This window comes from Cheilinus undulatus, linkage group 12 (assembly GCF_018320785.1).
Source record: "Cheilinus undulatus linkage group 12, ASM1832078v1, whole genome shotgun sequence".
Lineage (NCBI taxonomy): Eukaryota > Metazoa > Chordata > Actinopteri > Labriformes > Labridae > Cheilinus > Cheilinus undulatus.
The window spans coordinates 30,647,674-30,663,333 of NC_054876.1; the positions used below are offsets into that span (position 1 = coordinate 30,647,674).

The following is a 15,660-nucleotide window of genomic DNA, read 5'->3' on the forward strand; positions in this document are numbered from 1 at the left end:
TTGAATCTTTCATGCATTTGGCTCAGTTGCTACTCAAAGTTCTACTGAAATTTAAAACAGTCCCTTCAAAGTATTATGAAAATACTTAGCCTTAGCCCTGCTTGCCCATTTTAACCTTGCAAAGCAGGTGGATTTGCCAGTCTGTCATCAGGCAAATCCATCTTAAAAAGCTCAAATTTGTACCAAATTGAAAAAAGGGTTTGGACCAATCAGTGTCCATTGAGGAAAACAAGGCAGTAGCAACTGTCGTGGTTTAGTTGTACTGAAAGCCAATAGCAATGGCTGCCGCCAGTGTGGTGATTAGCTTGGCTGTAGCTAAGTATATAATCCATTTTATCAGGGCTTGACAATGTTTCTATATGAAATAACATATAAAAAAAAACAAACGCAAAGCTTTCCATGTCAGAAAAGATGTTTATGCTCTTCTCTTGGCCTGCTTTGGGTGGGAATTGCCAGTGTATAGAATGGCTACTGCCCTAGTTGCAATTAGCTTGGATGTAGCTGTAAAAAAGCAGCAGTTTAATCAGAACTGGACAACATTTATTTACTAAAACATGAGTGGAGAGCCACATGGAAAGTTTGTCTTAGCAGAGAGGATGTTTTTGTACATCTCATGATGATTCAGCCTATTTCATTAACTGGGAGACTCAGTAAATAAAACAAAATAGTATCTTGCTCGTCAGGTAATGCCCATATATCCATGACTAGAGATATTTCCCACAATGGTGACATCTGCTTGGATTTCATCACAAATATTTAATAAATGGGTGATTGTACATACAGACATAACTTGCAGGTTGTTGCCCTGGAGGGTTTTAAGCAGATTTGTAACTCCTCCCTCCAGTCCTCCGTTGATAAAGACACCATCACTGAAGTGGTAGAGCAGTATGACCCTGAGAGCATTCAGGTCGCCTGCAGCACAAGAAGACCAGAATCAGATTCTGTGCAGAAGACTTAGCATTCCTGTTTGATTCATCATTAATCCCTGAGGCTTGTAACAGACTAGCTTGACAGCGACACTCACTTTTGAGTAGATTGAGGTCTTCTTTACTGAGGCCATCAAAGGCATCGTCAGTGGGTGCAAAGATGGTGTAGGAGCCCTCCTGCTTTAGCAGATCAGTCAGTTCTGCCGTCTCCATCAGTGACAGGAAAATCCTATATTTATTCAAAGCAACAAAAAACAAGACAGGAAAGAATTATTTGCAACCAACACATCGTTTCACTGAAAAACAACAATGCATTTGCATCAATAATCTTGTATATGTGTGGGTTAATGCAACTGGTTTATAGAGGCTTTGTCCTGATAACTTTGCATCTTTTTATCCACTATTTTGTGGTCAATTACTGTTTTTTAATCACAGTGAACTACTTTTCTTTAATCTTCACAGCCCCAACAGTTAACACTAAGAAATATTTTTCTTCCCAATGAAAGAAAAACTCTGCAAATGGGGCACAAAGATGTCTCTTTTTTCAATTATGAGACCAGATTAAACTTTATGTCATAACTGAACCACAAACCATCTGTGTGGTGCTCATTACAGACTGAGGGATTATGGTTATGAGACTGTAAAATGATGAGGTTCAGATTGAGATATGTGTTCCAGTAACCAACATCTGCTTATCATCTGCATCTACTGGTGCCAATACTGTCATAGAAGTAGAAATGCCAAAGACCTTTGGTCAACGATTTTATATAAAGGCAGTAATGTTCTCCTTGTGCTTCAAACCAATTCCTCACTTTTCTCATGTTTAGTATCACCATTTATGTTTCCATTTCATAGATTAATCAAAGGCACAAATGTTTAACCTTATGAAGTAAGGCACTGGTGTTAGATGAGAAGGCCTGGCTCCAAATCTCCATTCCAGTTCATCCCAAAGGTGCTTATTTGGGTTGAGATCAGGGCTCTGTGCAGGTCAGACAATCTCACCCCCAATGAACACATTATGCAATGTTTTTATAACCTTGCTTTGTGCACTGGAGCACAGTCATGTTGGAACAGAAAAGGACCTTCCCCTAAGTGTTGCCACAAAGTTGGAAGCATAGCATTGTCCAAATGTCTTGGTATGCTGAAGCATTAAGATGTCCCTTCACTGGAGATCAGGTGGTGGTGAGTTGAAACACGGGCCAAAATAGGAGCACACTCAAATGATCCAACTTCTTAAGGTGCTTGACCAACAAAGATTTACAAGCACCTCCTATGGGGTGATAGTTTGTATTGTTTAGCTCTATATGTGCTTGGTACTTGATATTTTAAAATGCATAAATGTTCTGCAGATTTCCACCTTTTTAGAATTTTGATACACTTTGGTAGAAAATCTGGTTTCAATTTTTTTTCCTGTAGAGTCATAAGGGCCTAGTTTGATGTGTTTATGCTTTTTATGTTCTACATATGAGTTTATATGTATGTATGGGCAGATGTTACATTTTTGAAGGGTTTAATGTTTTCTGGGAAGCTGTGTATGTCTTACTCTGAAGGTTTTACTTGCAACACATACAAAGTTAACCTTGCAAAGCAGATGGATTTGCCCATTTCTGTATTTCTTACTGGCAAATCCATATTGCAAAGCTCCCGTCTGAACCATTTGGGCCTGGTTAGAAAGTTACAGGACCAATCAGTGACAAGGGGCAGTACTTTGGGGAGCGGCGGAGGTCGTGACGTACACAAGCAGCGAGAAGAGGCGCAGTGCAGTTATGGTGGAAGACATTAGTGTGGATGCTGCTAAAGCGTCTGTTTTATCAGAACTTGACGACATCTCTTCAATGAAAGAAGAGCAAAGAACAGCAGTGAGTTGTTTTCTTTTTAAAAAATGACAAAAGTCGTGTACTGACATGTCTACAGCCGCCATGGTTTGCGTTATAAAGCTCTTTATGGAGTTCACTCCTCTGTAGTAGCGAACGCTGTTAGTGGCTACGTCACATTTTGTTGCTCTGATTGGCCCGTAAAGATGTGACAAACAGAACGTTCATCCAATCCCCGTTCGAATTTTTTTTTCAAAGGTTCTGCCCTTTCCAAAATGCTGTGTATGAGTGGTTTACCAGATGGGAATGGGAAACAAATCCATCTGGTGTGCCAGGTTAATACAAAGTTTCATGTATATAACACGTTCTTCCACTTTTTGTTCCCATGTTGAAGAAGTGCTTGTTGAAACACATTTGTTGTGTCTTTTTTACCACCTGACCCAAAATTAAAAGAACTCAGAGGACATTTTTGAGGGCTGATTCATCAGTTCTCTTGAAGAATAGAAACACAAATACAGTCTTCTCAGCCAAGATTTCACCCATGTTCTCTTCTCATTTTTGTTTTTATTTGCAAAACAGAACACAGGCCAGGACAGCCAGCTGAGGACATTGATCATCCTCTGTATTTGTTATTCCTCTGAAGTCATGATTGATCACATGAGGGATCTTGTGTCTCTGTGAAATTGTTCCTTCGAACAGCAGGTGTGTAGCATTGCAACCTGGCCAAATTGTGAAGAATATGCTTTTGAAGGGTTATAAAGCATTAGGAACAGTTTGTAATGATGAAATGGCTCTTACTTGAAGCGTCCATCAGCAATCAGTCGCTCATAGATGGTTTTCTCAGGAGCTTTGATGAGTGACTTCATCACATGGAGCGCTCCGTTACTTCCTTCTTTACCACCACGTGTCATACAGGCGTTTTCTATGCACACAGCCTGACAAAGGAAGAATAATTGAAGAATGGGCCTGGTATGTATTTAGATTGCAGGGGGATTAAAGACAGTCAAGCAGTTCTATTTGACTGTGATTAATTACAAATAAGGAATAAACACAATGTGATGAAATCAAAGCAATTGTTTCTCATAGAAAAAGAAACATCCGTCAAGAACTCAACTGTTTACTTTGTATCACTTTAGTTTACAGTTGATTAGTCATGTTAACAACCAGTAAGGGATCTGGTAATAGATTTCAGATTTTCAGTTTGTAAACCAGTCATCTCCATTGATTTTCCATCACTTCCCCTTTCCTCTGTTTTCTGTGCTCTTTTTAGTGTTTGTTGCTAAAATGAACATAAAGGGAAATTTATCTGTTTTTAAGTTGGGTTGTATAAGGTACTTGGAAATTCGCCTCCAGTGATCTTAGAGAGCGTTGCCCCTTCAAACAGGACTGAGGAAACTAGGCTATACAGCACAGCAGATGGTAATAATTTCTCCACATAATTCAATGAGTTAAAGGGTTAAAATGGGCCACAAAACAACGCTGGCTTAATTTTGTGCTATATCAAAAAATTTTGAAGCATTTCATTTTTCCCCCAGAAAGCCTCTATGTTTGGCACTATTTTGCAACACAGGCTTTGGCTATGTGTTCTTCTGCCTCAGCACATCTCAACAACTGTTGGGGTCTTTGGGCTCCATCAGGGATACAAGTAAGTACACTAAAACAGCACTGAAATGAGTGATTTCAACTCAATTGATGATGATGTAAATACTGTGAATACAAGGGGATACTTGTATGAAGCAGAGTACTCAGAGAAACCTCTACAGATGGGGACTCAATGGAAAGAAAGAGGGGAGAAACTCGCGTGGAGACAGGTTAGCAGGAGAGATCCTGACTTAACCACTGGTGTGGAAACTGTGGAGCTGATGTCATTGAAAGCTGTTATTCTCATAAGTGGGACTGAAAACACTTCTTCGGGAGATTTTTGATCAAGGATAGTGGCTCACAGACTCCTGCAGCCTGCATCACTCCCCATCCAGAGTTCCCTGCCTAACTGAATGTCATTTTTTGCAGACCCGCTTTAACTTTCTATAGAAAAATTGAAAAAACCCCCACCCTGACCATAAGAGCTGAGGGGAAATTCGTCATCCAAGTAAGTTTATGGCTGTCACTTTATTCTTCTGATGGCAGAAAAACAGACAAGCTGCCGACATAAGATATTTACTATATGAAAACAATGTGTCAGCTGTTGACGTAGAAAACCAAGCTGAAATAACTAGTTTTAGCTTGGTTACTTGCTGTTTACTCTGTCAAAGCCTACAGACCCAAAAAGCTATTCAGATATGCTGAAGCTGACAAGCATGTAGCCAAAGCTTGCACTGAAAAATAGTGCTTTTTGGGTGAAGAATAAAACCCTTGAGAAAATTTCAATATAGTGCACAGTGGAACCAACGTTGTTTCTTGGCATATTTTTACTTTTACTTTACTAAATCACACAGAGAAACTGTACCCATAGCCTCGTTTACCCAAGCACATCCTGTTTTAAGCAGCAACGCTCACTGAAATCACTGCAGGCTAATGCCCCTACTATCGCCAAGCACTTTGCACAACCTAACTTCAAAAATATCCCTTTAAAAAGATATACCTCTACTTACTGTGCGGTAAATGAAGACTCTGAGCAGTTTGCCAGCCAGTGTTTCCAGCTGCTGACCATTGTAGAGCTCACTCAGTGTGACCTTCAGCTTCAGAATGTGATTTTCCAAAATGTATTTCAGCAGACTCTGGTCAGTGGTCATGACCTCCTCTGATGTACACAGAAAAAATGACACATGATCAGAAGTAGCAAGTCATATGAACAGCTGTAAAGCCTAGTTCATACTTCCTTGTTGAATGTAAGCTGTAGCTACACCGCAGCGGCCCATGCCCTTGTAATTATTACACACTTGAATGTATGTACGTCTACGTTAAACACTAAAAAGAAGTTCCTTTGATTTCCACTCACTTGTGAATGCAGTGTTGATTGGAGCAAGCAGTGTGTACTCCGTCTTTGGACCCAAAGCAGAGGCTAATCCCAGCTCAGACACCATGTCACTGAAGGTGCTCTGTGTTTCTCCCATCAGCTCCATCACCTCCTTGGCTGAAATGAATCACAGAAGAATCATACTTTGGACCTCCAGTAATGTGAGCAGATGTAACTGTTGCCAAAGGAGCTGAATTTATCTCCTACTGTGTTTTACCTGAGTCGGGGATGAGCACTTTGTCGATGAGGTGGATGACTCCGTTGGTGGTGACAATGTCCTTCTTCAGCACCATCTTGATGCCATTGACTGTCAAACTGTCGCCATCGCATCCAATTTCGATGTTGCTGCCCTCTGCCGTCTCATATATGGTCCCACTCATGATTGCCTCAGAACACTGCACACTGTTGAGCAGGTGGTAGTTCACCAGAGCTGAGGAAGAGGGACAAGGCCAGAGAGAGATACAGGAAGAGAAACACTTTTATAGACTTTGTGGATTTCATGTGATTAGTTATACATTCTTCCTACTTCTTTCAACTTTTTGTAAGTATTCATGCTCTACTGTCTACATCTAACTAAGGGATTACACCTTCAGATAAGTCCAACTGTCAAACTTAGCAAGGAGAGCTGGCTTGAAAAAGCACTGCAATAACAAAATAAAAACCTCTCCAAACCCAAACAAACTCAAGTGCAATTTTTGTCTCACCGTGAGCGAAACTACTGTCTGGCTCAAACACTGCTAGTCTAAACAAAGCATGAGGATCCAGATATTCTTGACTTTGGAGTCTGTTCCAAAATAGACTATATAAAACATGGACACAGTCTTGATAACACCCTCAATGGTTTCTGAAGAGATGTTATGAAGAATTGGATATGCTGACCATGAAAGACTGTTTTGGTACACAGGAAAATCTGGGGAGTAATTTTTCCAGAGTAAAGAATATTTTACTCAAAAATAGTAAAATTTACTCTTTTTGAGTGCATTTATTACCAGCCACCACCAGAGTTGGAGTCAAAATACAGAGTAAATTCTGCTGGAGTAGAACTTTAACCACACCCACTTAAGTTCCAGCTCAGCTGGTGTCACTCATGGCTGGTTACGGCTGCAGCTCGTTAGCTGTCCCAGGTGCAGCTAATCCTTTGCAATCAAGACTGCCTCACCTGATGATGAACTCTCAGACACCTATGTACTACAGCTTCTTATCAGGTAACCTGGCTCCTCTTCAACCTTTGATAATCTAGTGATTTTCAGTGACTTTTTTTTGCCTTTTCTAACTCCATTTTGTCCTTTTTTTGCAGTGTCTCCATTTCACTGTCAGTGATTCTGCCAACCACCAGCCAGCTCACCATCATTTGCACTGTTGTTGTCAAATAAACTTCTTAAACTCACTACCATATCTCATGCTCTGCTCCTGGGTCCTTGTCATAAGTTCATCATAATTGTTTCTGTATTATTAGAACACTATGTCTACTACATATAAGCAAACCAAAACCTCCTTTGTTGTCATGCCCTTTATAGGTGCAAAGGCAGAATTATCTATTAAGAGGAAATGTAGCTCTTTATAAAGAGGAAGATTAATCTATTCACAGTAAGATACAGTTCTACATAAGCGTTACTCAATTGTAAATGGAGTAGAATTGTTCTGTAATGAGTAGGAAACATTTCTGAAAGGAATGAAAAACAGCTCTGAAAGGACTAAATATTACTTAGTGTTAAGAAAAAACAGCTCTATGATGAGTAAACTAAGGTCTGTATTTCTCTGTAGTGAGTACAATTGCTATAGAGTTGTTTTTATTTTGTTCATTATGGAGTACATAATCATCATTTAGAGTTAAATAAAAACACTATTTAGAGTAAAAACAACTGTAAAAACATTATTCTGCAAGCGGAGTAAATTTTACTCCAAATAGACTAGGACCAAATGTTATATTTTCCAGAGTAAAATTTTATTCAATTTGTGTAAAATTTACTCAGGTAAATTTACTCTGTATCTTTTGCTAGCTTTTGGTATAGGTTTAGGAATTTGATGCTCTATATGAATAGTTATTTAGCACTCATAGATGCTAACTTAAAATTAAGCAAGCTTGCATGCTGACATTAGGCTAATTTGCATGTTGTAAATCACTCAGTAGGATCTGGAACAGGATGGGAAAGTAAAGGGACGGTTTTGTGTATTGTTTTCTTTGCTAGTTGAGCTTTGCTTTTTATATAGTTCTTTTTTAATCCATTTTGATATAATTCTGCCCCTGTTGAATGAATTTAGATGATTGGGCCTAGGAAGTTACGGGGAGGTTTTTGTCTCACGTTTTCTTGATAAGACACTTAAATGTGATTGACGCAAGGATCCCAATGTCACAACAACTCCCAGCGCTATCACAACCCAATAAATAAGGTTCCTTAGGTTTTGGTGACAATTTATTTACGGACTCAAGTCGGAACCCAAATTTTACATAGAGCTCCCTTTTCCAGCAACTGGGGTTTCCTCTTGGTTCTAAAATGGGCACCCATCCTTCCACTAAATTACTTATCTGAGGCTGAGTCAGGGCTAAGCAAGTCAAGCTAAATATCCCTCTTCCTAGTGACTTTCATAAATTCTTGTGGGGGATCCCGAGGCATTACTAGACCAGATGGCATATACTTCCCTCTAGCACATCCCAGTTCTATCTCAAGATTTCCTCCCAGATGGGAGGGCCTAGACAAAGAGTGAGTCAAGAAACCAAATGAAATGGCGAATTGGGAACCACCGTAATGTGGGATCCTAGGACACCCCCTTGGAGCCAAATTTGAGGGGTCTTGCCGGCAAGAGTCTGATGGCCTGGCTTCCCCATATGAGGCCTGATTGGGTTCAAACTGGCCTCACCACCCTCTGGGCTCACCTCATGCAGGGGGTTGAGGCGATGGCCATGGTGTGCTGACTACCCAAACTGTGTTCTGTGTTAAAAACATCAAGGACGTCACAAACTCATGCTAAGAGTGACTCAGCAAAAAAAGCTAAGATGCCAACCAAGAGAGTAGTCCAGTCTTGTCAAGAATCCTGTGTGAGCACTCCTTTGTGTGTTTATCTAATCATCAGTATATCGTACAGTATGAACTCTGTACCTGCAATAACATCCTTGTCTCCCATGATTCGCTCCAGGTGACCTGGCGCCAGTTTGTCAAAGGCTTCATTAGTCGGGGCAAAGAGCGTGTACTGTCCCGGCTGGTCCAGCTTGTCCATCATACCAGACGCCAGTGCTGCAGCCTGGGAGCATGACAAAATGTCTCATATGGAACATTTTCAAGGTACTTAACTGGGTCAAACATTTTAAAGTAAAAGTGCTGTGAGTTCTCAACTTAAAACTTTGAAAGAGGAGCCTAGCATGTTGTTTGTTTTACTCACACTGAATGAGGAGAGCTCATCAGTGACATCCAATGCACCCTTGATGGTGTTGCTGACAAATCCAATAACCCGATCAATAACATGCACCACACCATTGGTTGCAATCTGGTTACCGTGGATGATCCTGGCACAATTCACTGTCACGATCTTCACAGAGAAGAAATCTTAACTTAATATGAATTTCTCCAAAGCTTAATTGGATTTTCATGCAATCTTGAGTATATACTGACCCCATTGGGGTAGTGGTTGATGTAGAGTCCCAGGTCGTTATACATGGAGGTGATGGTCAAGCCATTCTTCAGGTCCTTGGTTAAATATCTACGGTTCACCATGTGAAAGTGAAGAGCATTGTACAGCTCGATGTTTACATTGCTCACCAGTGCAGATCGCATTGCCTGGAGAAAACACAAATTCAATAGTATTAGTGTTCAGAGTAACTGACCTAGTTATTCATACTAGAAAGCCAACTTACAGGTTCCAGCTGATCCCAGGCCTCATTGCTAGGTGCAAACATGGTGAAGGAACCTCTGCCTTCAATCTCCCCTCTCAGCTTGGACATGTCAGCGTACTGCTGTGTGGTTGAAGCCTTTACGAGTCCGAGAGTACCGTACACATGGTCGATGGGAGCCACTGAGGGGTGTCACACAATAGAGAAAACAAACCAACGTGAAGTTTCAATATATTTACATCTTTTTAAATCAACTCCTGTTGGTCTAGTCTCTGGATCCACCACAACTCCTAGAGGAGAAACCGTGATCAAAAATTCAGATACTTCAATCAATCAAAAATGTGATGAAAATAGGTGCAGTTCAGACCTCAGTGTGATACCCCAAAAGAAGATGGAACAAATTAACATATTTAAAAAGTTCCCTTGACTTTTTTGACATATTTTTCTCTGCATACATTTACGACCCCCTATGAAAGGCCACTTTTGGGTCCTGGCCCACCAGTTGAGAAACTGTCTTAAAGTGCACTGGAGTTGGGAAGTGATCCACCTACCTGCAGGGCATCCTCTCATCCCATCCAACTTCATGTACCCAGGACAGCACTCATACAGGACCTCGCTTTAAAGAAAGAATAAGAGGTTTGACATGAATGATGGCACATTTATGGCTGATCAGGAAATGTCATTAGTTTCTGTAACTGGATTCTGAGTGTACAAATGACTGAGTATTGTAGGACATACAAAAAAGAGCCATATTTTTTCATCTTTTACTGTTTTCTGCTGCAGCAAAAGGAAAGAAAACCTAAAAGAAGATGAAATGTGGGTGTAACTGGGCTGAGAAAACAAAAGAAATCTGATCTAGTAAGCAGATGTGATAACTCAGATAAAGGAAAAGCTGCCTCTTTAACTGTAAATGCTAAAAAAATGACAATTGCTTGGACCAGGAGCTGTGAATTTGAAACAAAAGAAGAAAGCTGCAGAAAGAAAAGACTCCCCAAATCCATAATAGGGCAAAGTACATGTAAAAGTGCATGTACAAGAAGTAATGACTTGAGGAAACATAAAAAAAAGCAATCAAGTCAGGGGCAATTAAAAAGGGAAAGAAAAACAGCATCATCACAAGAGTGGTTCCTTCACTGCTTCTTTGGCAGAAATGCAAGAACTCCCAGGCGGCAGATCACAGAGGAGAGCTGGCCTCAACAAAGAAGGAAAATTGAGTCGAAACACTTGTTTCAAGACAACCGGCCAAGATGACTTCAAATTTCTCATGCAACAGAAAACATCCAAAAAAAGCCTTTTAGCTCACTGGGATCAGTGGGCTTTGTTCTCTCTCTTCTAAACTAGTGCTGAATGAATATGTAAAGGTTTCTTTCTTTTATGGCCTTCACATTATTCAGATCCAACCACACGGAGGAAGAAACATTAGGGAAACTCAAATCAAAGCGTTAAAGTTGATACTTTCATCTGAAAATATAGGAACATAAAACAACATAACTAAAATGTCTGCTGGCTGCCCTTTTTCTTGGTTATCAGTCTTCAAGGAAAACTCCACGAAGAAGATCGGCACCACCTTACTATAAGATCCTCATAACTTTGTCATCATAAGGGAACAAATTAAGAACAAAATACTTGTTTAACATTAGGTGAAAATTTGATATAACTAATGACTACTTAATAGGAAGCAACAGCTAATGAGGATGATGAACTACTGCATCATGGGTATCTGAATCCTTACTATGGTCCTTGGAGCGACTGTGACTTGGTAGCAGAGTTGGTCACCTTTCAATCAGAAGGCCAGGGCTTCAATCCCCAGCTCCTGCAGTCACATACCAATGGCTCTTTGATCAACCCCTGTTTCCCCCCACTGCTCTGTCTGTGGTGTGTGCAAGTGTATGGATGCGTATGATTGAGATTATAGCCACTTTACATACCAGCCTTTGCGATCGGTGCGTGAATGTGGTGTGAACTGGTGTGAATGAGTTAGTGTGACTTGTGGTGTGATTTAAGTATAGACAACTAGAACAGTCAATTTATCTAGTCCATTCCTTTATTTCAGCTCAGGTCAGATATTGGAGCATGTGCTGGTTTGGCAACCTTGGTCCTGTACTGCTATGGCCTCCTGATGGCCATTATCCATGTCTGTGCCAGGACAGTCGCTCCAAGTATCTTCCCAGCTAACCCCTCTACGATGCACATGCTAGCCAGTGTCAGTGCCCTGATCAGGCCTGGGAAAGCGGGCTGGGTGCCTGTAAAAGCGCAGCTGCTGCTGCTCTCATATCAAGCAGCTGACTCTTCCAACCTCAGCTCTCCTGAGCACATCAGAATTAAAGATTCTCTGACAGTAATTCAACAGGTGTTCTTTGGATCTGATGTTTTTTTCACCTGATATCTAATACCTGATTCTGAGACCAGACGTTGTCAGGAGAAGGAGACTATAGCTAGGCGCCAGAGTAGTACGCAGGGTAAAACTTTATTAGAAGTGGTCTGCATAAGACTGACATGACACTCATAATCATGACATTGCATGATGAAGGAGGCCTTATGAACATTGATGAATGTTGTCATTAAGTGTCATTCGAGCAATTATGTCACATTTAATGCGATGAATTACAACAGAACATACAAAATAGAGCAAATAAAGTGTTACCATACACAGTAGTATGATGGCAGTTGTGTGCATTAAAACTGCTCTCTGGTACAAATAATGGAAAAACCATATATGTATCTTTAAGATGAGAAAAAAATTGCATGACTATGTCGAATTTTATGAACTAAAAACTACTAAAATGCTCAAAATCTGTGCCAATCCTTATAACCAGAAGATAGATCCTTCTTCTTTTCCATCTATGTATGAAAAATCTAGTATATGGTTACATAAGGTGCCCCATAACATCTTTCATATGTGTAAAGTAAGTTGCATAGGTGCAAAAGTTGCAGATTGAGATATCTGGGTTTCACATTGAGGTGGAAAACTGTAAAACGAAGCAGAAATATTATAGCAGGTAGCAGAGCAGACCTTTCAACACTCACATGAAGAGACTGCACAGTAATTAGTTTTCTTCAATGAGTTGTATTGACTGAAATCAAGTAGCAATATATTACAGTATTACAAATGATAGAAAGAGTTATGACTGACAGTAAGTGCCACAAGTTAGTGCTCTGTAAAATTACATTTTAGTACAGGAATCGATTATGTTTTTCCTAATTGTGTTTGGCTAAAAAAGAGCTTTAGATGCTAATCAAAGAGGACGTTTTAATGGGGCTTACTCAAGCTAACACAAAACCTCTAGGATGCAAACAAACTCCAAATGAGTCAACATTGGACACTCCATCAAAAATACAGCCAGAAAAATTCTGGATGACAAAGGCAGTTTAATTGGGATTCAGCCCAAAGCCCTTAATAGGTTCCAGTTGGACTTTTAGTGAGTTCGCTACGGAGGTTTACTTCAAGAGGAGTGGATTACACATCCACTACATCATGTGAGGCCAAATTTTAAGATTTCCTGCTTTCTGTCTTCTTTCTCTCTTTCTTTCTTTCTTTCTTTCTTTCTTTTTTTTTTTGAGAATTATTGCACCTGTGAGTGAACTTTATGATTTTTTTTCTTGTAAAATAAGCAAGCAATTTGGTGCAACAGTCTTCATACATCATGTAAGTATAAACCACTCCCTTCCAAGCCCACTTCAAACACTAACAAACAACCACAAATGCCTCACTTTCTCCCTGCTACTCCCTCTAATCACTCACATGTTTTGGCAGACATCTCTAAACTGTTTTAATCTGTATTGGTGCGTTAATGGAATATCTGTAATGACTCTAAATTTTAGGAATTTGCTATTTTTGTGCACACCGCCTTGTTAGCCCTACAGTTATTCCTTCATTTGACAGTAATAGCTGTAATGTAAAATACATAAATATCCATGCACAGCTGCTGTCAGGATGGTATGAAGTCATTGCTCTCCGGCTGAGCTCTGACAGCATAATGGATGCAGAATGGACCAGAGACAGGGCTAACCCATGCAAACTTCAGCCAGGCCTCTGGAGCTGTCACTGCAGGAGCAATGTGGCATCCAGATGAGCACAAATGCAAACCATGCACACACACGAAGACCCAGTGGAGGTGTCTGGCGTATCATCAAAACATTATTTTTTCTCCTGTCGATCAATCAGATGTGTCTATTTTGCCATTCCATTACTAAGATCCATTTCTTTACCATTCCTTGTCATTCATGGTTTTGGACGGCAAAGCTTCAACATTTCTCTGACATAATTCTAGTCGAACCACAGACAAAATCCAGCTCTTGTCCTTCACTCTGGGTCATGTGTTTGTCACCTCACTTTGAGGAAAATTGTTTCCACCTGAACCTCAAGCGACTTACTTCAGGACTTCTTTGTGCAAACAGGGATATTAAGAAAAAAGTCCCCATGGTATCAATTACCTCCAGAGCAGATAATTGAAAGAACACAGAGCAGGATTCATATTAACATCATTTGTTCCGTGTTGTAGTGGTTTCTAAGAGATTCAGTCCAAGTATGACTTCAGCTGCATGCTGCACACAGCAGGCAGAGCTGTGGCAAACACTCAAGCCTAAATGCACATAATGTGAACTCAAACAGCCTCATCTTAACCTTTCATCGACACCTAATCCCACCAAGACATAACTACAGCTGGGAGGATTTCCTTCACTGCTGCTGAACAATGTCCTGACTGTGAACGAGGAGTGAGATCACAGAGTTTTATGGCCCCTGACTCGACTTTTCATGTGCATTTTCTTCATTAAATTTAAATACTCTGAATGCAAATGTTGATAAATGTCAATTTCATTAATATTTTACTGCTGGCCTATACTGCAGAATTATTTGTTTAACTGTCATTTTGGTAAAAACTGTAAGATTTAGACTTATTCCTGTTCTTCTGTTTTCCAATTGTTTGACACATTTCCACTCAGGTGCCTCCCTTTTCTATTGATCTTTGCTGAGATGTTTCTACACCTTCAATAGAGTCCACTTGTGGAAAATTAAACTAATTGGACATGATTTGGAAAGGCACACACCTCTGTATAGAGAGGGCCTCTCAGATGACAATGCATATCAGAGCAAGACATGAGCTCAAATGAGCTGCCTGCAGAGTTAAAAAACAGGATTGTTGTAAGGCAAAGGCTACAAAAATTCTGCCGCACTGAAGGTTTCCAAGAGCACAATGGCATCCATAATTCTCAAATGGAAGAAGACTGGCACAACCAGGACTCTTCCCAGAGCTAGTCGTCCAGCCATACTAAGTTTGGACTTAATGCAGAGTGACTAGACAAAAGTTTTTCAGCAGTGACGAATATCATTTACACATTTTAATATCTGTATTTTGCTCTCCCTTTGTCATGAAATATGTTTTGTGGCTGACCGTGTGTGTGTGTGTGTGTGTGTACATACCCTCTGAATCAGGGAGCAACAAGCTTTATGCTATAAAGGAGGAGGCTGGGAAGGTGGACATTAAGTTTTTTTTCCAGCAGCAACCTGGTGCATCAGCATTAATGCAAACAGCGATTAGTGAAAAGTATATCGTATTTAAATATGCCACTGTGTTATGAGAAAGAACTCTCATTGGCTGTGGGAACAAGGAGGTGATAATAGGTATCAGTTGGTCATCAGCTGATCACGGCTAGGCGTACGACTACCGAGTCCTGCATGAACTAATGCCAAGTTTTATTTGTTATCTACCTGCTCAGGAACTACAGATGGAAATTAGCTAGCAAGCTAAATCTGGTACAAAGGATCTTCTCTCTCTTTGAGACTATTGCGATTTTGCACATTGCCCATGATAAAACAAAACAAAACAGAAAACTTTAAACTAAACTAAACCAAACTAAACTAAAGTCTTTCCTCAGTGCAAAATGCATGATTCCAAGTAAGAGCAAATAATACATATAAATACTTACTTAAAATAATATATTTGAGGTTTTTATGTTTAATAAATTCCCAAAAAATTCTAAAATTCTGTTTTTATTTTTTCTTGATACATTTTTTTGACTGTAGCATCAGGCTGCAAAATAACAAAATTGAAAAAAGATAAGTGGTCTGAAGACTCCCTGAATGCACTCTCAATTTTTGCCTAAAGCATATATTTTTAAAAAGCCCACTCTCCTCAC

General features: G+C 40.0%; 1 protein-coding gene across 2 annotated transcripts in view; it reads right to left on the reverse strand.

The window, feature by feature from the left end:
* Positions 1 to 15,660, reverse strand: part of LOC121518344 (periostin-like) — a 29,928-nt gene that overhangs the window by 10,782 nt on the left and 3,486 nt on the right. For both annotated transcript variants that reach the window (XM_041800592.1, XM_041800593.1), the window contains exons 3-13: positions 10,074 to 10,138; positions 9,547 to 9,704; positions 9,305 to 9,469; positions 9,075 to 9,221; positions 8,795 to 8,936; positions 5,914 to 6,126; positions 5,679 to 5,813; positions 5,332 to 5,480; positions 3,539 to 3,675; positions 1,025 to 1,155; positions 782 to 912 (exon numbers count right to left, since the gene is read on the reverse strand). In XM_041800592.1, coding sequence (XP_041656526.1) covers positions 782 to 912; positions 1,025 to 1,155; positions 3,539 to 3,675; positions 5,332 to 5,480; positions 5,679 to 5,813; positions 5,914 to 6,126; positions 8,795 to 8,936; positions 9,075 to 9,221; positions 9,305 to 9,469; positions 9,547 to 9,704; positions 10,074 to 10,138 — 1,573 coding nt within the window. The remainder of the gene's footprint in view (positions 1 to 781; positions 913 to 1,024; positions 1,156 to 3,538; positions 3,676 to 5,331; positions 5,481 to 5,678; positions 5,814 to 5,913; positions 6,127 to 8,794; positions 8,937 to 9,074; positions 9,222 to 9,304; positions 9,470 to 9,546; positions 9,705 to 10,073; positions 10,139 to 15,660) is intronic.